At 51.9% G+C, this 26,570-nt stretch overlaps 7 protein-coding genes across 7 annotated transcripts; 4 read left to right on the forward strand and 3 right to left on the reverse strand.

Moving 5' to 3' along the window:
- Positions 1-3,079: 3,079 nt before the first annotated feature.
- Positions 3,080-4,888, forward strand: N7496_011927 (cytochrome P450; the record flags this gene model as incomplete). Its single annotated transcript, XM_056704840.1, has 5 exons — positions 3,080-3,311; positions 3,370-3,557; positions 3,623-3,747; positions 3,829-4,699; positions 4,757-4,888. The coding sequence occupies 5 exons, from the start codon at positions 3,080-3,082 to the stop codon at positions 4,886-4,888; spliced, it is 1,548 nt and encodes a 515-aa protein (XP_056550800.1).
- Positions 4,889-5,227: 339 nt separating this feature from the next.
- Positions 5,228-10,039, reverse strand: N7496_011928 (pentafunctional protein ARO1; the record flags this gene model as incomplete). The annotated part of the gene is made up of 2 exons (XM_056704841.1): positions 5,228-5,257; positions 5,315-10,039. The coding sequence occupies 2 exons, from the start codon at positions 10,037-10,039 to the stop codon at positions 5,228-5,230; spliced, it is 4,755 nt and encodes a 1,584-aa protein (XP_056550801.1).
- An 825-nt stretch (positions 10,040-10,864) lies between these two features.
- Positions 10,865-14,162, reverse strand: rat1 (5'-3' exoribonculease Dhp1; the record flags this gene model as incomplete). The annotated part of the gene is made up of 3 exons (XM_056704842.1): positions 10,865-11,516; positions 11,574-13,758; positions 13,856-14,162. 3 exons carry the CDS (start codon positions 14,160-14,162, stop codon positions 10,865-10,867), a joined length of 3,144 nt encoding a protein of 1,047 aa, XP_056550802.1.
- A 501-nt stretch (positions 14,163-14,663) lies between these two features.
- On the forward strand, positions 14,664-18,104 carry N7496_011930 (uncharacterized protein; the record flags this gene model as incomplete). Its single annotated transcript, XM_056704843.1, has 5 exons — positions 14,664-14,939; positions 14,999-15,049; positions 15,099-15,294; positions 15,366-17,968; positions 18,027-18,104. The coding sequence occupies 5 exons, from the start codon at positions 14,664-14,666 to the stop codon at positions 18,102-18,104; spliced, it is 3,204 nt and encodes a 1,067-aa protein (XP_056550803.1).
- A 372-nt stretch (positions 18,105-18,476) lies between these two features.
- On the forward strand, positions 18,477-21,850 carry N7496_011931 (isoleucine--tRNA ligase ILS1; the record flags this gene model as incomplete). Its single annotated transcript, XM_056704844.1, has 3 exons — positions 18,477-18,905; positions 18,978-19,009; positions 19,078-21,850. 3 exons carry the CDS (start codon positions 18,477-18,479, stop codon positions 21,848-21,850), a joined length of 3,234 nt encoding a protein of 1,077 aa, XP_056550804.1.
- Positions 21,851-22,108: 258 nt separating this feature from the next.
- N7496_011932 (uncharacterized protein) lies at positions 22,109-22,403 on the reverse strand (the record flags this gene model as incomplete). The annotated part of the gene is made up of 3 exons (XM_056704845.1): positions 22,109-22,129; positions 22,185-22,280; positions 22,341-22,403. The coding sequence occupies 3 exons, from the start codon at positions 22,401-22,403 to the stop codon at positions 22,109-22,111; spliced, it is 180 nt and encodes a 59-aa protein (XP_056550805.1).
- Positions 22,404-22,791: 388 nt separating this feature from the next.
- Positions 22,792-26,140, forward strand: N7496_011933 (Sfi1 family protein; the record flags this gene model as incomplete). Its single annotated transcript, XM_056704846.1, has 2 exons — positions 22,792-22,855; positions 22,923-26,140. The coding sequence occupies 2 exons, from the start codon at positions 22,792-22,794 to the stop codon at positions 26,138-26,140; spliced, it is 3,282 nt and encodes a 1,093-aa protein (XP_056550806.1).
- Between the last annotated feature and the right edge of the window lie 430 nt (positions 26,141-26,570).

A 26,570-nucleotide genomic window follows, 5' to 3' on the forward strand; every position in this document is an offset into this window, starting at 1 on the left:
GAGGCGTATATATACTTTGTACGGAGTACTTTCGACACTCTATTAGCCATTTTTCGTGCCGAGGAACTGCCGGGTAGCGCACATAGGCTTTGTTTGGTGGACTACTAACTCCCGGCTAGAATATCCATCTCTATCTTCTGAATCACTTTGACTTCCCGCGCAGTCCATTTCAAACATCGGATCATTGTTGATAATAGTAATAGCAGAAATGAGGGTACAGAAATCACCAAAGCGCGAGTGGAGGGCGTCCGGCTGACTCTAAGGATGGGGAAAGCTACCAATCAGCGTTTGATGTGGATGGTGTTATTTTCGGAGGGATTCCATCGTCTGAATTCTTGGATACTGATGGTGATCCTAATTAGTTAAAAAAAGGTTGTCAGACCTATTGCCCATACACATAGGATTCGATTTGAATGAGCTAATAATAAAGGCATCTCGAGGAGAATCTACTAACTCTTTCCGAGACAAGGTTATTGGCTCGGAAACAGATCCAATCACAACCAGGAAAATGAGCAATAATAAATTAAGATTTAACCACTCAAAAAACTAAACTTCAACTGACAGCACCTTAGGACGAGTTTAATGCTAGTTACGCTTTATATGGGCTCTAAAACCTGTCCCTTTGTGACTCATCTTGCTCCTTGCCTTTCTTCTCCTTCCCTACCGTCTTTTCTTTGCTCTTGCACATTACTCTTTCAACGCGGCGGCCAGAACATGATCTTATGAGGGGGTCGATGGATCTGCGTGCACCGGCGTTTCATTATGTGGCGCCTCGATCGCTGCCACTCGCGATGTGCCGGACGGACCAGCGCGAAAGAAAGCCACCAGACATTTGGCCTTCGGGTTTCTCCCGCTAATGCCTTCCTCTTTCTCCCACTTGAGTAAGCCTCCCTAACTACTGTAACAAGCTTGAGATCTGCAGGCGGATCCGTCGTCCCCTTCCGAGCCGTCCTCCAGGTGGGGGAGGCTGCTGGAGAAGGGGGTGGGTCACCCAATAGTCGCCATTCCCACCACGTTACAGTTAAGCGAGATGAGCGTGCCAAGGATGAATCCTTCCAGTTTCCTGGGATCTTTGATCAGCTGGAAGAAAGGAGCTGTGATTCGTAGCATATAATAGCGAGCTCGACGATCCATGTCTATGTCAACTTGGCGGCATGTGAAGCGCCAAGTGACAGCAATAATAGCTATCATAATTTTCATGAAAATCTTGCGAGCTCAATAGTTAGGATTTTCTAAGTTTCAAAAAATTCACCTTCGGGAATCCCAATGGCTCGGATATCCCCATCTCCATCGTCGGAAGTGCTCCGCGGCAGCAACCGCGGACGCTCAGATCTCCTCCAGTCTCGAAAACCGCTTTTGCTGGCCCCGAATTGTCAGAATTACTTGATTAATGTGGCCCTCGGTAGAGCGGCGCGGAACTCCTGGACCGTCCGTTCCCGTTATGATCTGCACTCGCCAAGTAAAAGCCCGGTAATGACGGGACGAATCATCGACCTTGCTATCACAGCAAAATCCCGGAATAATGTGGTATGAATCGATAATAGGGGATGCCTGCAAACGAGACATTCTTACTTTGAGATAATTGAGCATAGTCTGATCTCCGGATAATCTTTTTCTCGATGACAGGCTGAGTGAGTGGTGGCGACAAGAAGGGGCCAACGGTGGAGGAATAACCTCGACCACCTATCTTTCCCACTACAACGGATTACTTCTAGAGTAAGTATTAGACCGTAGCTTCTTGTTCTCGTGTTTGAGAATGGTTTAACAGACAAGTTCTTGCCATATCATTTACGCTAAATGATGATCGTCTTTATAAGGCACAACACTGCCGTTCTTTTCAGTCCGCTCTAGCCTGATGTACTTACTAGATGCTCCGGACACCATTCCTCCGTGAAGAAAAATGAGTTTATTGCACTAGTATCATTACTTAAACGTAATTCAAGCCCGTTGAACACATGCATGATCGACGGCCATCGCTCTACGGGATAGTTCTGTCCAACAGTTGCCTCTGGATATGGACTCCTCTCATTTGAACCCGAAGACTGCCCTTCATTTGCGTGTCTAACTACTGAACTTAGATACAAAGTCACCCTGAACCACGTGAGACGTGCTCAAACTTGGTGGATACCGCCACGGGACAGTCGGTGTCAAGCTCCACTAAAGCCCTAGCCTGATACTAAAGTGGGATTAAGGAGGAATTAGTCCTAGAGTGTAGTGCTCCTGTACGTCCGTACTGTACCCTAAAAGTAGGCCCGCCTCAAGCCCCGCATGCTAAGGACACCACGGGGAGGAGGAACACATAATCCCTGTCGTATGCCTGCTCGTTCTTGGAAAATAAGCTGCTGATCGGCGTCGTGGACAATGGCTTTCTTTTTGCCAACGGTGTCGGGGGGACAATAGGGACTGAATCAAATCACTGGTGTGATTCGTTAATTGTTTTCCTCCCGCCATTCTGTCTAGTCCACTTTGATCCTTGACAGCACGGGCTTCTCCAGTCTTTCTCCCAAGACAGAAAATGATCGTTTGTCTCCTCCAACAGGCGGAGAAAGACAATGGCCCATGCCTTACATTATTCATGCTGAGCTGAGTCGCATCGAGACACACTATTCACACTGAGTAAGGCTCGGTTCATGAACTAGTCACGACGGAATGGTATCTCCACCTCTTTGCAGGACCAGAGCATCTAGCGTCCAGACTAGAGCACCATAGTGCAAGAGGAAAGAAAGAAGGGGAGGCTCATCCAGCAAACCAAGTGCGCCGTTTAGACCTAGTACTTTAGTGTGAAGCCCAGACCTGTTCAAGCTAAAGACATGTATCTCGCAGAGCTATTGGCTCGCTATCGCATGTGGGACAAACACGGTCAGCACAGGAGCCAATGATCGTTTGCAATTTACTATTCAATCACTCAATCAATGGCCGTTAGATCGAAAAAGAGGGGCGGGCGAGAGGGGGATTACACTTGGAGAACACAGTAGCTCCTCGGTTCCTTTATTGATCTTTTATTGTGAATGGAGCTTTTCTTCCTTCCTGTGAATATCTCCCCCTCTCAGATGCTGGCATTTGATTCCATTCCAGCATAATGGGTCTTGCAGAGCATGCGCTGTCACTGGTGACAGTTACAAATGTATTTTTGTCTCTCATCGCCTATATCGTTCTGAAATTCGTCTACCAGATCGTACACTATCGCTTCTTCCATCCGCTGTCGGCATTCCCCGGTCCTTTCTGGGCATCGGTTACCAGACTGTGGATCGCGAAGCAGAACCTCCAGGAAACCGAATACTTGACCGTCTATGATCTGTCGAAGAAATATGGTAGGCCTCCACGAGCTGTTCGGCTGTCGCATATCCCATTGACTGACGATGGAATTAGGCCCCGTCGTTCGCATTACCCCTACCCTGCTGCTGGTCAGCGATCACTCCAAGCTCCCCGAAATCTACCATCGCAATGCCGATAAGACCGGCCATTATATCACTGGTAGCTTTGGCGAGACGGAGAGTCTGTTCAATATGAGATCCCATAAGACGCATGCGCTCTTTAGAAAACACATTGCGGGGCCTGTATGTGGATCAGAGCTAACCAGTTGCCGCTGGAATTGGTCGAGGCTAATAATACGCGAGTGTAGTACAGCTTCACCAACATTAAGAAAATGGAGCCATTGATCGATGCGCGCATACTTGAATGGAGCAACAAGCTTGACGAGACTTTTGTCAAGACCGGCGAGCCCTTTGACTTTGCCTGGTGGGCAGTGTAAGTTATCCAGAACTTTCCACATACTTTATGGCCGAGTCCATCCACGAATACGAACGCAATCACTAACCCTCTAGGTAGTTATATGGCCTACGACATTATCAGCGAAATTGGGTTCGGCGCCCCCTTCGGCTTCATCGAAAAGGGCGAGGATATCGGCGGATTGATTCAAGGTTTCCACGATGGTCTTCCACCTTTCGGCTTCCTCGCACGCATGCACCCCTTCACCTCATGGATGAAAACCACCTTTATGAAGAAATACCTAGTCGCCACGCCGCAGGATGACTCTGGAATTGGCGTCCTGATGCGTTTCCGAGACCGCCTGATCAAAGAACGTCTGGATGATATCCAATCCGGCAAGAAGATCGACCGCATCGACCTTCTTCAGACCTTCCTCGAGGCCCGTACCGAGGACGGCAAGCCCCTGGATCTGGAGTACATTCGTGCAGAGGTCCTTCTCGTCTTGCTCGCCGGCGCAGATACAACTGGCACCGCGTTCCAGGCCTTGATTACATTCCTCTTGTCGCACCCCGAGTCGTACGAGCGCATGATGGAGGAAATCGACAATGCTACCCGTAAGGGCCTCCTCTCCGACGTACCTCAGTATGACGAGGTGCTCGAGCATCTGCCTTTCTTCGTGGGCTGTGTCAAGGAGACGATGCGCCTGTGCCCGTCCGCCCCGAATATCTTCCCCCGGTACGTCTCCGAGCCTGGCCTGGACTTGTATGGTAAGTGGGCACCTGCTGGAACGGAGATCTCCTGTAACCCATACTTGGTGCACCGTGATCCGGCGCTGTATGGTGAAGACGCGGAGGAGTTCAAGCCGGAGCGTTGGATGGATCCGGAGAGAGCCAAGCTGTACAACAAGTACAACTTTGCGTTCGGCTATGGCTCGCGTGTGTGCCTGGGCCGCGATATTGCGATGATGGAGCTGTTCAAGGGTCCCTTGCAGGTAAGTGTGTTGAGCTTTGCGTGATATAAGATCGGCCTTGCTAAGTGTGTGCTCTAGTTTTTCCGCTCGTACAAGCCCGAGTCTGTGAAGGATAAGCCCGAGCCCAAGTTTGTGGTCAAGGGAGGTGTTGGATATTGGAGGGATGTGTGGCTCACCATCTCCAAGCGGCCCCAGGTCCAGCGGGAGTAGATTTCCTGAAGGGGGTGGGGTTCTGTTGGAGTCAAGACACAGTGTGCACTTCTTGTCTTGTAAGTTTGCATCGTGTGGAGATCACGGTGCTGACCATGGAGCGAGCAGGATTTACGGCTTTATGTGGAATGAAAATGTCAAGTTAAGAGAGAATAGTTGAACAGAAAACGAAAACGATTCATGAGGCTTATCCAAAGAGTATATATAAACGAAAATTTCCACACATTCAACCGTAAAGCTTGTGAAAGTAAAGAATAATTACTTTTTTTCATCACTTTTGGATGCCCCCAGATGGGAAGGCCATGTTGAAATTGACAAAAGTAGAAAAGAAGTACCCAATCATGCAGAGTCGGGGCCCATGACAGCATCCTGCAAATAATAATGTTAGTTCTAATCTGGAAGTAATGAGACATAGTTGAAACTTACTCGGGCAACGTGGTACAGAGGAACGATACCAGTCCAGTGGATGAACTGATTCACACCTTGGCCAACAAGAACCTCCAGACCGGGGATGGTCTTCCAACCAGCATCGGAAGCCAGCTGCATCAGCGCAGTCACGGCAGGCTTGTATGCCATCTCCAGCAGGATGCGAGGCGACTTGTCCGTAACAGACTTGCCGACCAGGGTACCGTCAGCCTTCTGGGCGCGCTCGAACATGTGGCAGAGGGTCTCGCGCATGGCCGGATCAATGGGACGATCAGCCGGGATGGTGCCGACGGCAACCTGAGGCACAGTATCCAACTGCTCGTGGTTGTCCACGACGCGAATGTTGTAGCTGGTTGGGAAGGTCGCGACCATGCCCTCGAGCTTGCTGGCGGTGCGGCCAACCACGTAGATAGGGGAGAAGCCCATCTGGTGGAGGGCGTAGATAGCAGCGCGGGCAGTACCGCCACCACCGATCACAACGGCGCTTTCGGTGCCGGTGGAGCCGTAGACGCCCGCGTTGCGGAGGACCCGAACCATACCCTGCCAGTCGGTGTTGTAGCCGATCAGACGCTGGGGCTTGTCGCCGTTGGGGACGGGGACAATGGTGTTGACGGCACCGATGATCTCGGCATCTGTGGCAACTTCGTCCAGGAGCGGCATGATGTCCAGCTTCAGAGGGATGGTGACGGAGGCACCGCCGAAGTCGGGAGCGTGGATGAAGTCCTTGACATCCTCAACATTGGTGGTCTCCAGACGGCTGTACACGTGAGGAAGACCCGCCTCAATGAAGAGGGTGTTGTGGAGGGCAGGAGACCGGGAGCCAGAGACGGGAGATCCGAAGACGGCAAACTTCTTAGCCTTGATCTCACCCATCAACGCGAGACCGCGGCGAATCTCGGTCGCAGAGAGCTGACCAGGGGCGGCCTTGAAGGGGAGGCTGGGGTGGGAGACGGGGGTCATGAAGCCGTTCAGAATACGGCTGAGCTGACCCTGGTCACCCATGTTGATGGCGATTAGCGGCACATCGTGTGCCTCCTCGGCCCAGTTCTTGAACTTCCGCAGAGCAGTGTTGTCATCAAGGCCGTTAGCAACGCCGACGAGCTTGATGATGTCACCGTACTCCAAAGCACGGTTGTAGGATGGGATCCAGGACATGTTAGCCCAGGACAGCTTGCCTTCAGGGTCGTGGTGCGAAGCGATAATCTTAGAGTGACCCTTCATCTCGATGACGGTGCGGAGCAGCTCATCCGGGAAAGCGATCTCGAGATCCACGAACTCGCAGCCCGAGCGGAATGCCAAGCGGTACAGCGCCAAGGCAGCATCGTGGGCATCATCAGGGAAACGACCACCTTGACTCTTCGTGCGGATGGTGAAGATGATGGGAAGCGAAACACGACGGCGGAGGAAAGACATCTGCTCGGCGACAAAGTCCACAGAGGGAATGTCGCTTCCCGAGGAGGGGTCCTTGAGCAGATCAACGCGCAGTTCCACGGCATCCGATCCCACGCAGATTTGATGCAAGAGGTCACCACAATCGCGCAGGTTGGGTAGAGTCAGGGAGACAAAGAAGGAGTGCTTCTTCTTCTTGATCTCACTGAGGTTGTCTTTCCGACCGGTCACGACCTGCATGAAACGTTCAAAGTCCTCCGAGGCCAGGGCAAGCTCCGTCGTGTTCGAGTGCTGGCTGTAGTACTGGATGTTGCTGCACTCCTGGAACCAAGGCTTGCGGCGCAACCACACGCCCATCATATCCTCGACGTAGGCAGGACGGGTCTTGTCAATCTGCAAGAACTCCATGACCTGCTTGATATCACGATTGATAAGAAGCACGTTACCCTTGTTCTTGTGATAGTCGGCAAGCAGCTTGCGAGCCTCCGGAATTTCAACAATGCCACCGCCGCAGGCAAAGACATAGCCGTTGGCGCGATCTTGCATCGTCCGCTGGAGCAGAGCCAACTCTGCATCACGGAATCCCTGCCAGCCACGCTGCTTGATCATCTCAGGGATGGTGATGCCTTCGGTCTTCTCCAACTCGGTGTCAAGGTCGATGAAGGGCCGGTCAAGGCTCTTGGCGACCCAGTTTCCAGAAGTGGTCTTACCGGCACCACGCATGCCGATGATGAAGACGGAAGCACTAGCACGCTCCTCACGACCAGAAGCAGCCAGCTCGTCCTCCTTGAGCTCCTTTCCCTCGAGGTTGACACCGAAGAGCTGCTTCTTAGTGTCCCACCAGCCGGGCCAGGTCTTACCAACGCACTCCTTCTCCAGAATAAGAGTCGACTTGGGAGCAACAAGCGACAGAACGCTGAAACTGAAGGCGACACGATGGTCATCGTAGCAGTAGATACCACCGGCAGGCTGACGAAGGGTAGTTCGGTCAATGCCGTCGATCTCAAGGCCGTCATCGTGCTCACGGCAGACAACGCCGAACTTAGCGAGCTCGTCCTTCATGGCCTTGATACGGTTGCACTCCTTGACACGCTGGTTGGCAATGCCGTAAATGCGGGTGGTGTGGTTCGAGCCCTCGCCACGGGCAACAGCAGCAAGGACGGAGGCAGTGAGGAAAGCATCAGTCATTGGCTCCATGTCCACGTTGGGCAGGGGTCGGAGAATGCCATTAGCGGGTCCAGTGACAGTGGTGGAGTGATCCAACTGTTCAACAGTGCAGCCCATGGGACGGAGCACGTCAACGGCGAACTGAGCATCACCCTGCAGCGACTTGGAGCCGATGTTGGGGACTGTGCAGGTGGTGCCAGTGATAGCAGCAATGGCCAGAGGGTAAGTAGCAGAGGAGGCATCGCTCTCAACAACGTACTCGGGGGGGTTGACGTAGTGGCCTTGAGGGATGTGGTAGGTGTGCTCCTCCATGGTGGACTTCTTGACGTCGATGCCGAAAGAACGCATCATGGCGGTCGTCATGTCGATGTATGGCTGGGAGATGGGCTTGCCACCGACCAGTCTCAAAGTAACGGGCTCCTTGGCGTAGGGAGCGCACATCAACAGCGAGGACACATACTGGGAAGAAACCTTGGCAGCCAGATTGATAGCGCCACCAGCAAAACCACCAGAGGCGGTAATCTTCAGAGGCAGACTGCCCTTGCGCTCCATATACTCAATGCCAGCGCCGTTTACGGTCAGAGCATCGACAAGGTCACCAATGGGCCTTTGCTTCATACGGTTGTTACCGGTCAGGATGCTCTCGTTCACGGTGCTTGGGTTAGCGAGCGTAGCCACAGTAGTCAGGAATCGGGAGGCGGTTCCAGCATTGCCAAGGTACAGGGACGAGGGGCTAGCGGTGATGTTTCCACCCTTGCCGTTCACGACAAGGACCTCACCCTCTTCCTCCCACGAGAAAGTGGCAGCTCCCAGCTTCTCCAACGCGTTCAGCATGACCTCGGTATCATCGGAGTGAAGGAGATTCTTAATACGGCAGGTGCCCGAGCCAAGTGCAGCAAGGACAAGAGCACGGTTGGAGATACTCTTAGACCCAGGGGGCGCGCAAGTCACGTTCAGAGTCTTGGGGACACCAGGGTGCACCTCAATGCTGGGGGCCAGAACAACACCAATATCTTCATTGGATACAACGCTAGCCTTGGGCTCGTAGGTGCGTCCAATGGCGGACAGAAGGACAACCTTCTTCTTGGGACCGTCGTTCTTCTTATCCAAAGCCATGTTGAACAGAAGCTGGTCAACAGAACAATGCTTGTCGGCAGTAAGCTTTCGTACCCGCGAGTCCTTCATAGATGTGGGCAGGCCGTAGGCGGAAATACACTTGACAATACGAGCAACGGCAACGCCCTTCAAGACACCGAGGTGACGTGCAAGCTCAGCTTCTTTTACCATACCGATGGCAACGCACTCTCCGTGGAGAATCTGAGGAGTGAGAATTGCCTCAATGGCATGGCCGATGGAGTGACCCCAGTTGAGAAGGTTGCGAAGACCACCCTCACGCTCGTCAGCGGAGACAACGTAGGCCTTGTGACGAGCAGAGGCCAGAATGCGGGCCTTCAGGATATCGCGAATACCGTCGAAGCGGCCCTGGCCGGGCTTCGCCTCACTGCGCGCGGCGCTGAGGATGATATCGGCATTATCTTCGAGCGCAGTGAATTCCTCTTCGCTTGAAATGGCAGCAGTCTTGATGACCTCAGCCATACCGTTAATGAACTCCCGCACGGGAAGTGTCTCCAGGAATTCGAGATCAATATAGATCCTTGACGGTTGCCAGATAGCACCGATCAAGTTCTTGCCAAGAGGGGTGTCAATGGCAGTCTTGCCTCCAATCGAGGAATCCACCATTGCGAGCAGAGTGGTGGGGACCTGCACATAACGGACACCACGCATGTAGGTTGCCGCGATGAAGCCAGTCAGGTCACCAATCACACCACCACCCAATGCAATGACCACGGTATCCCGACCACATGGTGGGTTCTGGCTCAGCATCCAATCTTCAATATCGGCTTTGGTCTGTCTAGACTTGGAACTCTCTCCAGGTGGGGCATGGTAGACGAGCAAGCGCGGGGTAGGTGAGATTGAGGCAGCCGCGGCTTCGAAGGTCTTTTGGAAACTCGGCGTATAGATGGATCCGAGGTTTGTATCAGTGATAAGGACATAGGTGGTCGAGGGCAAGCCACTGATCAGGTCCTTTGCGACGTAGTTGCGCCACAGGCCGAAATCAGCGACGATGCTCTCCCGACCCAAGATGCTGATCTTGGTGGGCTCGGTCATGATGGCAGGCGAGGATGGAGAACGATTGACAATTGAGGGAACTGTTCTCTACTCAATTCATGCTGTGGATTGTTAGTTTTCCCAACTTGACTTGAATTGACCTGTTGGGGGATTTGCTATTCAACCCCCACAAGCGGAGCTAGTAATGCAAGGTGCACACAAACGCGAAAGAGAGATAGAGAGGAAATAGGGAGTTGAGATAGGCAGCCGGGATGAAAGATGATTGAGCTTACCTGCAACCCTGGACCGAGAGTCAGCGTTTCACCCAGCAATTGTAACTGGCCAGGAAGATGCTTGTGAGTCCAGCTGAGTGACTCAATAATTCTTTTGCCCTCCGATCTCGCGGCAGTTTTGACTTCACCGCCCTCTGAGTCAGTGCGGATGCGGGCCACTCAGGCAAGAGTGACTGGTCATGTGCTACAGGTCACTACATGAGTGTAAACTATAGATCTACAGAGAAGATCCTGTTGATGGAGGCTGATTATTGATATCCACCTCACATGGTTGATATAGCCAAGTCCAATGATGTATTGACCTAGACACTGGCAATGGATTACCCCTCGCAAGTGGTCTGAGATACCCCACGACTAGAAGGTAATTCGAATCCCTCTATAATTAGACCTACAGCTAGAGCCATGTAGATCATCAGCGATCAGAAGCTTTACAAACTCTCTCTGTCGGTATCAAGGAATCAAATGCATTGTGGAATAAACATCCATGCACCAATTTTTTTAAAGAAAAAAGAACATTTTACAATACTCAAACGCCGTTTCCTATCCAATCCCTTTGCCTATCCCTGGAATATGCTAGTAGATACAGCAAGATTCATTGCGAGGATAATAGAGTAGCTGTGACTCCATTATCTCCTCTAGTAACGACCGTAGCCCCCTCCACTACCTCCACCGCGGTGGCCGCCATAGTTATCGCGGTTCTGGCCGCGGAACCTGCCTCCACGATAACCGCCATTGCCGCCTCCGCCTCTACCCCGATCCTGGTAGCCGCCATGGTATCCTTGTTGGCCTTGATTTCCTTGCTGTCCCTGGTATCCCTGGTACCCTTGGTGGTGTCCCTGGTTGTATCCTTGGTGGCCTTGATATTGACCACCACCTTGGTGTGGCGGATATTGATGGGACATGCCGCCACGGGGAGGCCCGGGGGTCCTCTGGAGTAGTCACCAGCCCCTGGGACGGGAGGAACCCAGCCAGAGGGCATCGGTGGCATACCGCCCGGAGGGGCGTGCATGAAGCGTGGGTCAAGATGCGCGGCAAATGGATTCGGCCGGTCTGACGAGTAATCCATATGACCACCACGCCCGCGGCCGTTAAGAGGTGCGCCACCGTATGACCGTCCTGAATGCTGGGCCCGGCCCTTGACCGCGCGAATATCGGCGGAGTTGAGCATCGGCGTCGCGAACTTGACACCACGAAGTAGCATGGACTTGTGCACATGAGATGACTTGGGGATCTTATAGTTGACACTGGAAAGATTGTTAGCAAAGGACAATTTACTGCAAGGAAGTGACAAAACGACTTACGTGAGAGAGTGATCGTCATCGAGACTCGGCATGCCGTACTCCTGCAGGGGCGAAACGAGAGACCCATGGGGAATATATGTGTCATTGCGCTCAACCAGGCCAGCCAGACCATCGCTCACGCGCATGTTGAGCTTGTATTCAGGCGGCCCAGGCTTCTTCGAATAGAAATTGCCGACAAGGTCTTGATAGAGAGAGTGCTGTTCCGAAAGTAATAGCACTTCCTGGCCGTGTGTGTTCCGGCTTCGTTCTTCATCTGTCAAAAGAGGATACACCTTTTCCATCGCAGACAGCAGACGCTTTTCGTCAATGAAGGGAAGAAGAATCACACCCTGCCAGGCAAATTTCTTGCCATTCAGATCCAAAGCGAAATCCTCGGGGTAGAAGTCGATGATCTCACTTTCCGGGTTGCTCATCAGATCATGGAAGACCTTGGGTAGTGCATGGTTCGACGATGCTGGCAAGACTCCCATCAGCTGCTCATAGGGCCTGAATGGCTTGCCCTTGTCAAATTGAATGACCATATCCGCAATATCGACAAAGTCGGCAGCGAACGGAGCATAATGGTACGGGTAGTACCAATCCCACGAAGGACAACCCTGGAAGTAGTAGCGGAGGACCCAAGCGAGACCCTCGGCGTACGCACGCGCGACCTTGTGACGGAACTCATGATCCTGGGGATCAACACCGAACTTTTGCTCGTAATATCGATCAGCATAACCTGGCTCCCAGAGCTTGACGGTATCTGGTGGCATTTCATCATCCTTGGGCTTCGGGGGAGGTACGGCAGGTGAATCTCTACCAGGAGTTCCAGCGTCCTCCGTCTCCTGCTCAGTTGCCTCGGTTGATTCACCAGCCTTTCTCTTCCCGAGGACGGAGGGAGATGTCGGCTCGTTGGCGTCTTCCCCGTTCTCCGCAGTAGCAGGAGTTTCCTCGGCTGCTGGCTCACTTTGGCCGCCCTTCATAAGCCTGCTCTTTAACACAGCGGCGGCGCTCTTGTTCTCCATATTGGCACGATAAATGGCCCCGCGGTTGACAATCATACTGTGAGTTAAGTCTTTGTCCTCCTTCGTCAAGTGTGCACGAGAGGGCGTGATGAGCTCCAGGCCCGCAGTTGGGTCTGGGTCAGCTTCGCCCTTCGAGCGGTTTTGTTTGGCGTCATAGACAGGGGAACTACGTCTGCGCTTGCGGGCACGCTCTTGATCTTGCTCCTTGCGTCTCTTTTCGTTAGCCGCCTTTCTTTCTTCCGCCTGCCGACGGCGGCGGAAGATAGCGTCCTCTTGCTTAGCCAGACCCTGCAAAATCAGCTGAGCCCGTTTCATGTCAACATGGCCATCCTGGGTCAGATATCCGCCCATAGACGGAATGTTGTCGCGCCAAATGGCAATCAGAGTATCGATACCATTTTCACGAATATCCAGGGAAGGCAGATGAGGCAAGAAATCGTTTCCAACGAAGAAACACATGAAAACCCAGTCATCCAGTGCCCGTTCAAGATCGAAGGGGAACGGTTGCTGAGCAACCTGCAGCTCGACAGCCAGATATTCTCGGAGGACGGATACGTGAAGCCAGATGAATGGCTTCAGTGGAGAAGCATGTTGCTTTTCATCAAACTCTCCACTCTTCTCCTTCGCTTTACCCGTGCATTCCTCAGCCTTGTGCCCAGGTTGACCACAGAGCTTGCAAGTCCGAGGCTTTGACTCCTGGAAGAAGACATCTTCACGAAGAACGCGGAAGTGAGGTTCATGAGTAGCCAGACCCAGCATGATCAAATCCGCATCAAGGCCGTAAATAACATGGCGGGTGTTGGGATCGTGTTCAGGAGACGCGCGCTGAGAACGCACGAACTCCATAATCTTGTGCTCTCCCTCTCCAGGAACTGTCGCGTCTGAGATGATAATCTTCATCTTTTCCCATGCCGGATCAGTGTTAAGCTTGTAGGCGATCCAATAGCGCAGCGACGCAGCGAGAATGTCCATGAAGGGAGTTCCAGGAGTGATCACGTTGCTATCCCAGGTCTTCTGGATGACTTCTTCTCTGATAGCGGCATCACCAGTCTTCTTGCTTTGTTGCTTGTCGAGTAGCTTCTGAAGTTCCTCCTTCTTCTCGTCATTTTCTCGGGCTTCTTGAGCGGAGCGGAATCGGCGCGCGCGCTGCTGGTTCATTTTGGCTCTTGGGGCAACGCCGTCTGTTTGTTGAACAAAGCTTGTAAGTATAAAGATTCGTAGGACAACACTTTAGAAAAAAATGGGGTTAAAAAGCATGTTCGCGAAATGTGCACATACCAATAGCAATCATGAGCAATTTCCTCGGACGGACCATGTTGACAACGCGATCGGTGTACTTAAAGATCTCCAGCATCATCTCCTGCTCATTGGCAGGTGGAGGCCTTCCCTCTGGGTGGGTACATGGGTGAACAATGCCGTTCATGTCCAGGTAAAGATTATCCATCTCCTCGCCGTTGGGGTTGGCGCGCGTAGTATCGACCGGAATCTCCTCTCCATTGACTTCTTGGGGCAGTTCCTCAATAACCGGAGAGATAATCTTCGGGTACTTGTTGGAAAGCCATCGGAAGAGAGCGGGGACACCCATATTGACTATGCGACAAGCGCTTGTCTGTTAGGTCTCGTAGAGGTTGGCGCGACGCTCTCGAATGCGTCTGACAGCGACCTGGGGAACACGCTTCGCGCAGTGGCTGCCTGCGAACTTCCAGAAACCCTTCCGTAGGATTTCAGTCCTATGATATCTGCGACACCGAGTAGAATACACAGGAATAAATGCAACCGCGTATGAATTTGCGGCGCGAACAATGGGATGAGACAAGAAATAAAGCCGGAAGTCTCTGCGACTGCCGACAATTGCAATTGTCCCCGGGCGGTCGGGTGGGCGGACGGTCGGCCGTTCTGCGCTTCCGGCGAGGATCGGCCTCAGCCCCCTTTGGCGGGAAGGCCAACTTTACTGCAATCAGCTCTAAAATCAGTTACCTTTGGGATCCCCCCAGAACACATTCTTCCGGATTTTCACCTTCCTTCAATGCCTGCCGATTCCTTTGCCCACGGTCAGCAGTGACCATGAAATTGCGACACAGCTGCGATGTTTCGAATCCTTGAATCGCAAGCTCCGGCCAAACAAACGGCAACGGATACAATCGATGTTTTGAGCAGTAGGTTGCAGAGTGCAACCTTGTTGGAGGATCGGCGTGCAGCGATCCAGGGTCTGAGAAGCTTCGCGAAGCTCTATCCTGCATCGGTAGCTTCGGGAGGTCTCCGATCGTTGATCGGCTGCTTGCACAATGATCGGGAAGATGTGGACACCATCAAAGTGGTCCTTGAGACCTTGTTGATGCTGTTTACTCCGGAGGAGACAAGTGTGGGTGATCACATTGGCTGAGATCTTTTGAGGATAGTAGAAGCTGATAGCTCCTGCAGCCCGAAGCGTCAGATGAGATTGCTCTTTGGCTGGCAGATGAATTCACTCAGGTACGCTACCCCGGGCGATCAACATTTGACTAGACTAACGCTTCATTAGCGTCAAGATAATATCACTATTCTGCTGGACTTACTCGAGGCTCGTGACTTCTATTCGCGCCTGTACTCTCTACAATTGATGTCCCAAATCTGTAGTGCCAGGCCGGAAAGAACACAAGAGTGCATCTTTACAGCACCATTGGGTATTTCAAGGCTAGTGAACGTGCTTACGGATAACAGGGAACCTGTTAGAAATGGTATGACTTCATTACTCTTGAACCGATTTCTTCTGGATGCCCTTATTGACAAATCATTTCCTCTCCTATAGAGGCTCTCGTTCTGCTCATCGCCTTGACGCCCTCTTCAGAAGAGCTACAGAAGCTTGTCGCATTCGAGAACTCGTTTGAGATCATATTTTCTTTGATTGAAGCGGAGGGCGCCCTGACCCTTGGGACTGAAGTGGTCGAAGATTGTCTCACATTGCTCGCCCATCTCCTCAAGTTCAACGTTTCCAACCAGTCGTTCTTTCGCGAGACTGGGTGTGTGAAGAAGGTGACGAAGCTTCTTCTCGAATGCCAACTAGAGCCAGCTCAGGCTGAAGATGCTCCCCCACAATGGACCATTGTTCACAGAGACAAGAACGTCTGGGGTCTTCTCGCCATCATTCAACTATTCCTTATCCGTGGTGGCGTGGGGACGCCCATGAACCAGACGGCTTTCTGGCAGAATGGCGTAACGGAACAGGTTCTCAGCATAGCCTTCGGCCAGAAGTTCAGCGTCAACGTTACCTCCAAGGCCTTGGCAACCTGTGCCGATCTTATCCGTGGGAACTCGCCATTGCAGGAGAGCTTCGGGGATATTGAGGTCCTGTGGGGCTCCCAAGCACCAAGGGATACGACTGCCAATGGTCATGCGGAGGAACCAGAACGGATCAATGTCATTGAGGCATTCCTGAAGCTCAGCCTTCAGCCTTCTCCCAATAGTATGTTGGATGCACGTCTTGCCGCCTGTGAATGCATGAAAGCATTCTTTGCCCATCATCCTGGGATTCGCATGCATGTTCTTAGACGTGCTATCGAAGGCCACGTTAGCGGGCAAGATCGAATTCCCAACATTCTATCTGTCCTGCTCACAGCACCAGACGCGAGAGGTAATGCCGATCCCTATCAAGTTTGGATGGCGTCTGTTCTGTTGTTCCATCTGATTTTCGACGATGCCGAGGCAAAGGCGACGGCCATGCAGGTTACAGAGGGCGATGCTGAAAGTGGAGAAGAGGTCATAACCAGTGTCCAATCGGTGGTTGGGAACTTGATCACTGGGTTACAACGTGGTGACGATGAAAGGATCACCGTGGGCTATCTAATGTTACTCTGCGGCTGGCTTTTCGAAGATCCGGACGTTGTGAATGACCTTCTCGTTGAAGGCAGCAGCATCCAGACACTCTTGCAGGAGATCAAGCACCAAAGAACTCCCAGCAAGTTGATACCCGGTCTTTGCACAGTTCTGTTGGGAATTATTTACGAATTCTCAACAAAGGATTCCCCTATCCCACGAGTCACATTGCACAAGCTGCTCATTGAGCAGCTTGGAAGAGAACAATACATTGACAAGATCACAAAGCTGCGAGAATGTCCCTTGGTCCGTGACTTTGAGGTCTTGCCGCAAACTGCTGCCGGGCAAGTTGACGGACTGCCCGAAGTTTTCTTCGATCGCTCATTTGTTGAGTTCCTCAAGGATAATTTCAGCCGCTTGATTCGAGCCATCGACCGCGAGCCGGGCTTCGAGGTCTCTGTTGTTGCCAATGGCGTTGAAAAGGGTGTTTCACGAGACCTTGTAGACTCCTTGCGTGCGGAGTTGGAAGATCGAAGCGAAACAATCCAAAAGCTGGAATCTGATCTCGTCACTATACAACGGAAACTTGACCAAGAACACCTGGATCACCGAAAGACGAAAGAATCAGGGTCAGTTGAACTATCCAAAGCCCAGCAGGCACTCCAGTCCCTTCAGTCGTCACATGGACAGGAGGTGTTCAAGCTAGAAGAGCAGCATAAACAATCAAGGAACGAGCTACTCAAAAAACATGGGGAACAACTTCGTGCCATCGATAACCAGCTCAAGCAGGCATCGGCTGAATATGAGCGAAAATCCACAAAAGTACAAGAACATCATAAGCAAGAAGTTGCTGGGATGCAAAAGACCATTCGTGGACTGGAATCAGAGCTCTCGAAGGCTCGGGAACAGCATGCTGGTGAAGCTGCTGCTCTGAAACGGAAAATTCAGGATTTGGAGTCTGCCATCAGCCGGTCAAAGGAATCCAATGCAGGCCAAGTTGCGGATCTTCAGCACAGGCTTCAAAGTCTGGAATCCGCCCTTGCCTCCACTAAGGGACAACACAATTCCGAAGTTACCGGTTTCAAGAACACGATCGGATCATTGGAATCTAATCTGGCTGCTGTGAAGACACAGCATGAGGCTGAGATTGCTGATCTCAAGCAGTCTCTCGCGACCGCCAAGTCAGACCTTGAGAGCGTCCAAGAAAAGTCTACAAAGGACGCTGAAGAATTGAAGCAGGATTTCTCTTCTAAGATGTCTGCGTTGGAAGCTCGCGCTGCGGATGCCGAGCGGAAGGCAGAAGAGGCTGAATCACAAGCCTTGGAAAAGTCAACAAAGGACATTCAAGCAGCCAATGAAGGGGCCTCATCCAAGATCTCGGCATTGGAGGCTCGCGCTGCTGAGGCCGAACGGAAGGCAAAGGAAGCCCAATCGCAGGCCCAGAGCGCAGCTGCAGCACTCAAGGAGATCAAAGCCCAACTTGAAAAGGCTCAGGCAGAGGCCAATGATAAGGAAGAAGCCCGCCAAGCAACCCAAACTGAATTGGATGACCTCCTGATCGTCTTTGGAGACCTAGAGGCTAAGCGAGAAGAAGACAAGGTACGTGACCACATCATTACTCTGTTATACGACGGGCAAATACTAAATTTTATTTTAGAAACGGCTCAAGGACCTTGGCCAAGAAGTTTCCGAAGCTGAAGACGACGATGAAGATGAGGACGAGGACGAAGATTAAGAATAGCGAATTCATTGTTTTTATTCTGTCCGTACATAGCAGCGATGGACCGCCCTTCTCACCCCTGCATCTATCTAGCGCAATTCAAAAATTCCTGCATAACTCATTTAGAAATCATGCGTCTATGCTGTTGTTTTTTTCACTCTTAGATCTGATCAATCAGATCATCATCCCACGATATGATTCATCCTATAGATTGTCTTCTATAGTCCGTATTCCGCTATTTATAGAAGGCGGTGAGATGGCGGAGGGGCTGTGAGTCGCAGGGCGCACTGGCAAAAAATGTGGTGGTGGTGGGGGTGAGTCACTTCTCTTTTTATCTGCCCCTCGTCCCCGTTGGAAAGCCGAAGTCGTCAACCAACCTCAAGCGCCATGTCTATCGATTTTCCCGCCGAGGAGGAGCTCATCCTCAAGCGGTGGAGGGAGATTGATGCCTTCCAGCGCCAGGTCGAGCTCTCTCGAGGCAAGAAGCCATATACTTTCTACGACGGCCCGCCCTTCGCTACCGGTCTCCCTCACTATGGCCATCTGCTGGCTTCTACAATCAAGGACATCATTCCCAGATACTGGGCTATGAAGGGTCACTATGTTGAGCGACGCTTTGGTTGGGATACGCATGGTGTCCCCGTCGAATACGAAATCGATAAGAAGCTTGGCATGTCCGGTCTGGAGGCCGTCGAGAAGATCGGAATTGCGAAGTACAACGAGGAGTGCCGGGCTATTGTCATGCGTTTCGCCGCTGAATGGCGCCAGACCATCGAGCGCCTGGGTCGCTGGATCGATTTCGACAACGACTACAAGGTACGATTCGGGTCCGAATGGTGTCGCGTGATTCTAAGTGGACCTAACGAACAACTTTCAACTGGCATATAGACAATGAACACTAGCTTCATGGAGTCTGTCTGGTATGATTTCCACAAAGTGCTTGCTTGTCTTACTAAATAGAGTTGCTGACGTCTTTGTTTTTGCAAAGGTGGGTTTTCAAGGAGCTGTTCGACAAGGGCCTTGTCTACCGCGGATACCGAGTCATGCCCTACTCCACCGCCCTGAACACTCCCCTCAGTAACTTCGAGGCCCAGCAAAACTACAAGGATGTCCAGGATCCCGCTATCGTTGTCACTTTCCCCCTCTTGGATGACCCTGAGATCTGCTTGCTTGCATGGACCACCACTCCTTGGACCCTTCCCTCCCACACCGGTCTCTGCGCCCACCCAGACTTCGAGTATGTGAAGATCTATGACGAGGCCACCAAGAAGAACTACATCCTTCTGGAGTCTTTGCTCCGCACCATTTATAAGGACCCGAAGAAGGCCAAGTTCAAGATTGTTGATCGCATCAAGGGTTCCGACATGCTTGGATGGAAGTACGAGCCCCTCTTTGACTATTTCTACGAGGAGTTCAAGGATCATGGCTTCCGCGTGCTGAACGATGGTTATGTCACGGCTGAGGATGGTGTGGGTATTGTCCACCAAGCCCCTGCCTTCGGTGAGGACGATTATCAGGTCGCCGTCAACCATGGTGTTATCAACGAGACCCGTCACCCTCCGAACCCAGTAACCCCGCAGGGTTGCTTCACTAAGGAAGTTCGGGACTTTGTCGGACAGAACGTGAAGGATGCCGATAAGGCAATTATCAAGCACCTCAAGGGAACCGGTCGCATCCTTGTTGATAGCCAGATCACTCACAGCTACCCCTTCTGCTGGCGATCTGACACCCCCCTCATTTACCGTGCGGTGCCTTCCTGGTTCGTGAAGATCACTCCCATCATCCCTCAGATGCTGGAAGGCATCGAGGAGTCCCACTGGGTCCCTTCCTTTGTCAAGGACAAGCGATTTGCTAGCTGGATCAAGAACGCTCGTGATTGGAACATTTCTCGGAATCGTTTCTGGGGTACACCCCTTCCTCTGTGGGTCAGCGATGACTACCAGGAGATTGTCGCCGTTGGAAGCGTCGAGGAACTCAAGAAATTGAGTGGCTACACCGGTGAACTCACCGATCTCCACCGTGACAAGGTGGATCACATCACCATCCCGAGCAAGCAGGGTAAGGGTGAACTCCGTCGTGTGAGCGAGGTGTTCGATTGTTGGTTTGAGTCTGGCAGCATGCCTTACGCCTCCCAGCACTACCCCTTCGAGAACAAGGAGCAGTTCGAGAACAGCTTCCCGGGTGACTTCATTGCCGAGGGTCTCGACCAGACCCGTGGATGGTTCTACACCTTGACCGTCCTCGGCACCCACCTGTTTGGCAAGCTTCCCTTCAAGAACTGCGTGGTTAACGGTATCGTTCTTGCTGAGGATGGTAAGAAGATGTCCAAGCGTCTGAAGAACTACCCGGATCCTACCCTTATTATGGACCGCTACGGTTCGGACGCTCTGCGTCTTTACCTGATCAACTCTCCAGTTGTTCGTGCCGAGCCCCTCCGTTTCAAGGAGACAGGTGTCAAGGAGATTGTTAGCAAGGTTCTCCTGCCAATGTGGAACAGCTACAAGTTCTTCGAAGGTCAAGTGGCTCTTTTGAAGAAGGCCTCTGATGTCGACTTCATGTTCGATCCCGCGGCCGAGGCCACCAACACCAACGTCATGGATCGTTGGATCTTGGCCAGTTGCCAGAGTCTTCTGATGTTCGTCAACCAAGAGATGGCTGGTTATCGCCTGTACACAGTCGTGCCTCGCCTGCTGGGCCTGATTGAGAACACTACCAATTGGTACATTCGATTCAACCGTAAGCGCCTGAAGGGTGAGAACGGCGTTGATGACACCCTGCATGCCCTGAACACTCTCTTCGAGGTTCTTTACACCCTTGTCCGGGGTCTTGCTCCCTTCACTCCCTTCATCACCGACAACATCTACCAGCGCCTTCTCCCCCACATCCCCGAGTCCCTACGTGCTGAGGATAGCCGCAGTGTTCACTTCCTGGGCTTCCCTGAGCCGCGCCAGGAGCTCTTCGATGAGGTTGTGGAGCGCCGTGTTGCCCGCATGCAGAAGGTCATCGAGCTTGGCCGTATCTCCCGTGAGCGTAAATCCATTGCTCTGAAGACCCCCTTGAAGAGTCTGGTTGTTATCCACCAGGACCAGCAATACCTTGACGATGTCAAGTCCCTCGAAGGCTACATTCTCGAGGAGCTTAACGTTCTCGACCTTGTCCTCTCGTCCGACGAGGCCAAGTACAATGTCCAGTACAGTGTCAATGCCGACTGGCCCACTTTGGGCAAGAAGCTCAAGAAGGACGTGCAGAAGGTCAAGAAGGCCTTGCCTTCTCTGTCCAGCGATGATGTGAAGAAATACGTCGCTGACAAGAAGATCGTTGTTGACGGCATTGAGCTGGTTGAGGGTGATCTCGTTGTGAAGCGCGGCATTAAGGAGGATTCGGGCTCATCAGGCATGGAGACCAACACCGACGCCGATGTCATGACCATTCTGGATGCCAACCTGTACCCCGAGCTGGCTCACCAGGGTATCGGCCGTGAGATCATCAACCGTCTCCAGCGTCTCCGTAAGAAGGCCGGCCTTGTCCCCACGGACGAAGTTAAGATGGAGTACATTGTGCTTTCGGACCCCGAGAACATCGGTCTGAGCGAGGCCTTCAAGTCCCAATCTCAGGCTATCGAGAAGGCTGTTCGTCGGCCGCTCGATGAGCGTGCTTTGGTTGATGGCAAGTCACCTAGCGCTGACGAGGAGGGCACCATTGCACAGGAGGACCAGGAGGTGCAGAACGCAACATTCTTGTTGCGCCTGGTCAAGCTGTAAAGTGCCCGATGGGATTAGAGATGCAAGAAAATAAATATGACTTTATGAGTAGATAGATATCTACTCCCCGCTTCATTAGGTTGTTGATCAATGAATTACATGTCCATGAGGTTTCTTTCATTTGATTTGGTAATATACAGGTGAAGAAATGTTAAGTTTGAAGAAAAAACACCGGGGATTCGTAAAATGATTGCGCTTCGTAGGATGATTGCACCTTAAATACCGCAACTCCATGCATAAATTTGAATGGCCTCTCCCTCAGCCCTTCTTAGATGCGGCCTGGTCAAGTTAGTCAACGCGGCGGAGTTTGGGACACTCTCTAGACCACACTCACTAGGAAACAATCCTTGAGTCGCATGAATTCTTTGGCACACATGTCTTTGTGTACGGAATTGTAGTCTGCAAGGACACATTTTCCATATGCTGCGGCCTACTTGAGAGTTAGCTCTCGTGAGAGGCTGATAATCGATCCACGACACTTTGTACGCACCTCAGTGGAGCATTTGGCCGTGGCCTTGGCCACCTTCTCGATGGGACGAGTCCTGTTGGGCATCGTGGGAATATAGAGAGCTTGTAACTGGAGAAGTTGCGTGATAGTTGATCAATTCCTCGAGGTTCAGCTCATAAAATGCCCGAGGATGATAATCGCATCCCATCACAACTATCGGGTCGTGCCAAGCCTGCATGACCGGAATGTTACATAAGTGACACGTGACGTCGGGGCATGTTTCTGGCGCGACCACCAAAACAACCCGATGGGCCAGAACGTGGATTTAAATTCGAGTTGATTGCGAGTTGGGGTTTTCTTTTCTCTTTCAATTGCAGACTGGTCTCTGCGCATTTCTTGCGTCTCCAGCACTGCCTAATTTCGCGATGATTTTTTTGGTCCGTCGCCTGTATGACCCAGATGCGACAAGCGCGCCTTAGGTCGCGATTTTTCGATGCCTCCGATATCCTCGCAGCGGCGCGCCTTGACCGAAGAGAATTCGTCGCTGTCCGATGACGGTAAGCAATTGGCCAAGGATAGGTTCAGTTATTTCTTACTTGATCTAATATGAGTGTCCTCCTTTAGATGTCGGTTTCCTCTACCAAGTTGTCAGTCGCGCCGAGGCGAAGCCCGAGGTTGAGCGACTGCCATTCCGAGCGCTTTTCGCGGCTTACGACGAGGTGATCAGTGAACATGGAGTCGACGCGGATCCTGGTCATGCATGCCTGCGATTTCTCTTCAAAATGGGGAGTAAAGAGGTGCAGGGACCCTCACTATTCGACAAATTCGAGAGCGCGCTCCAACAGATGGGAATTTTGATTGAATTTGGGGACGACGGCTCTACTGGCCTCAACGAGACGACACAAAATGAACGTTCGGTCGTCGATGGCACGGCCAGCCAAACGGGCGACGAGAACCATTATCCCATCACAAACGGAACCCCGATAACACCCCGGAGGCGTGCGTCGTTCAATACTACACTCGATATCGGGGAAGATGGTACCCAGAAAAGCTTCGTCGAACGCCCGAGCTCACGCGCATCTATGTCTCGACTCGAGACCGGAAAGCCCGATTTCTCGAAGCTAAAATTATTTCCAAAGCCTAAGACCCACGAACAACGGCCAAAATCTCCGGATCGCACGCAGTTGATCGCGCAGTTTTTGGACGTTGGTCGCCGATTGATAAGCCGATTCGATTCTGTACAACATCGAAATAAGGGCGAGGAGCAAGAAAACCCTCCCTTGACGAATGGCGTTGTTGCACGCTCAGCTGTTCATCATGACCGCTCCAAGCGAATGATCACGGCCGCGAAAACACGTCGCTCGCCTTCAATAAGCTCATCGGATAGCTTCGAGTCTGGTGAATCACAGTCCGAGGTGTCGCAGGCGACAGGACATGATTCTATTGGCAAAGAAAATGTTCCGCCGGAGATGCTCTACCGGCCTCAACTTTCAGACTTGCTTCGAGATGCGTCTACATTCAATATGTATCGACAACGAGCCAACTGCCGGCGTATCCTGACACAATGGTTGAAACAAGCCTTTCACGCGCGTCACATTCGTGAGACCAGGGAATCCGTTGCTATTAATCGTGACCGAAGCACATTGCTCCGACAGGCTTTTGAGCCGTGGCGAGCAATCATTCAAGACAAGCGTCATACGGCCAGAACGGAGCGTTTCTTCAAGCACCTTGATGAACGCGCCTGTCGTGCTCGAGACTTGTATCTAATGACGAAAGCATTCACTCACTGGGCTCAACTTACATCCGAAGAGGTTGCCCGCACGTCTGCCGCTCGAAGACACGTGTTGAGTATCAAATACTTCAATGCCTGGCGGGAGATCACCGCTGTCAACGAGTTGAAAGCCCAGCGTTTTGCTCTCCAAAAGCCATTCAATAAATGGCGCAAGAAAGCGGCAGAAGCCAAAGCGGCAGAAGCCAAAGCGGTTACGATCCATAAAGACAACTTACGACATGCCTCCTATTGGCAATGGTTCTGGGGCTTTTGCGATCGGCGTGCTCCCGAGTGGTACGACAGCCAACTCAAGAGGCGGTCCTTGCTTTACTGGCTTCGGTACTTCCGAACCAATCGTGAGCGTGAGCAAGAGATCGTCATTCACAACAGGAAATCGTCACTAGCTAGTGTCCTCCAGGCATGGTCTCAAAAATCGAAGACCATTGCTTCTGCGGAACAAAAAGCCGCAGGATCCCAGCGGTATCGCGCTTTGAAAGAGACATTTGACGAGTGGAAAATCCAAGCCAAGCTAGCCCCTGCTGCTTCCCAGGTGACTGACATGGTGGACGGTAGAATCCTGCGGACTGCTCTCTCAAAATGGATCGGGAAAGCTCGTCTGGCTGAGCAAGCAGTAGAGATGGACCGACTTCGGGTTGAGCGAAATGCTTGGATATCTTGGAATGATACGCTTCGATGTTTGGCTCTCCAAGCCCGAATTGATGAACGACTGAAAATGGAAACGATGTACAAATGGATCCTGGTGGAAAGGTTCCAGTTGATGCGCCGAATACGGGAACAGCGTATCAAGCGCGAAGTGTTCTCCCGATTCGTGACGAATACCCGAGATACATACACTCAACTGCTCTCCCATGCGGAGGTACATGAAGACCACTGGGCCGAGGAGCTAGTACGCTCTAAATTGACCGTCTGGCGAGATCAATTGTTGCTCCAGCGGGAGCGTGAATATACTGCCTTCGAATTCTATGCTCCTCGTCTCGCACAGGAATCTCTGATGGCATGGAGATCTAAACATCAGCAGATTGTGAAGATGGAGAGCTGGGCTCGGGATGCCGAATTCTACTTCCTCATGAAACGATCCTTGAAGAATTGGCGCCAGGCCACGTTAGATTCTGCCAAACGACGGCGCAAGGATGCCTATTCGAAGATGCGGCGAAAGGTCAAAGTGAACATGGCTTCTAAAGCCCTTGCGATGTGGGCCTCCAAGACCGAGGCTATTACAAACATGGAGCAGCAAGCAGCAGAGCTTGACCGTCAGAAATTAATGAGTGACGTGGCCGATATCTTCGGTGGATGGCATGGGCAAACTCTTAAAAGGGTACAGGATTACCAAGAAGCTGATTTACACTATTTCCGTCAAATCGCTTTTGACCAGTTGATTCAACTTTCGGAGACCTTTGTGATTCGTCGTGAGATGGAAGACCAAGCCGACTCCGTGTACCGCAGACACGTTCTCTTCCATGCAGGTGCATCTCTTCGCAAGCTCAGTCTTCGCATCTTCCAGATGAGAAGTACGGTCGAGACTGCTGAAGCGATGCGGGAAAGAACTTTGCGGAAGCATTCGAGGAATCTGTTCCGCCTCTGGGTAGAAAGCGCCCGGCTCAAGCTCGAAGCGCGTGATTCACCGGGACCTGCCTTGACATCTACCCAATACTCGAGGTTCGGAGAAGTTGAGCGCCCCGGGTCAGCTCTATTTGATCCGTGGTATCAAAACGCATCCGAAACTCCCTTCAAGATGACTGACTTCACGACGAATTCCATGGAGCCGGTCTCCGCAAGCCCACTGGCCACACCGAACTATATGACCTCGCCATCCAAGCGAGCTGCTCGTGCCCGAGCCCTCGCGCAATTGTCCACGACCCCTGCCACGCCCCTTCATACTCCATTCGCCAGTCGACTACTCCGTGCTGAAGCCTCGGCCTCTCGAACTACTTCTTCCCGACGACCGCAATCCAGTCGCAGAAGCTTGACGGGGACCAGCGTCCGATTTGTGGACGAAGAACTCCCCGAGTCTCCCACTGATGGCCGGAAGTCGGCGAATCGACGACCCTAACTTTGCTTCCAGTATATGACCATTTGTTCGTTTTTTTTTTGGCGCAGTCAATTTCCTTGTGTTGTTTTTTGTACATCAGTGACGACTATACTCTTTTTTTTCCTCTGTGTTTTCGTCTCACTATGCATATGATCCGGCGCATCATGTACAGGGATTGGGGGGCATTTCTCAACGTGTTTTAGGCTATACCTTTGTGTATTTTTGGACATGATTGAATGTGACAAATATTGTACGAAGTGTATTTGAGTGGAGCGAGGATGCCTCAAACCTCCAAGTGGTGTCTTCCGTGTAAAAATGTGGTGTCGATGTATATCGTCTCGTATGCAATGCGCTGCACATCAAATGACCGCCTTCTCATCAGCTGACACTATAGCTTACCCCGGAAAAGCTATTCAAGCCAATCTTAACACTAGTAATACTACTTTTTATC

The sequence above is a fragment of the Penicillium cataractarum genome (genome assembly GCF_028827025.1).
Source record: "Penicillium cataractarum strain IBT 29864 chromosome Unknown utg000009l, whole genome shotgun sequence".
In the NCBI taxonomy this organism is placed as follows: domain Eukaryota; kingdom Fungi; phylum Ascomycota; class Eurotiomycetes; order Eurotiales; family Aspergillaceae; genus Penicillium; species Penicillium cataractarum.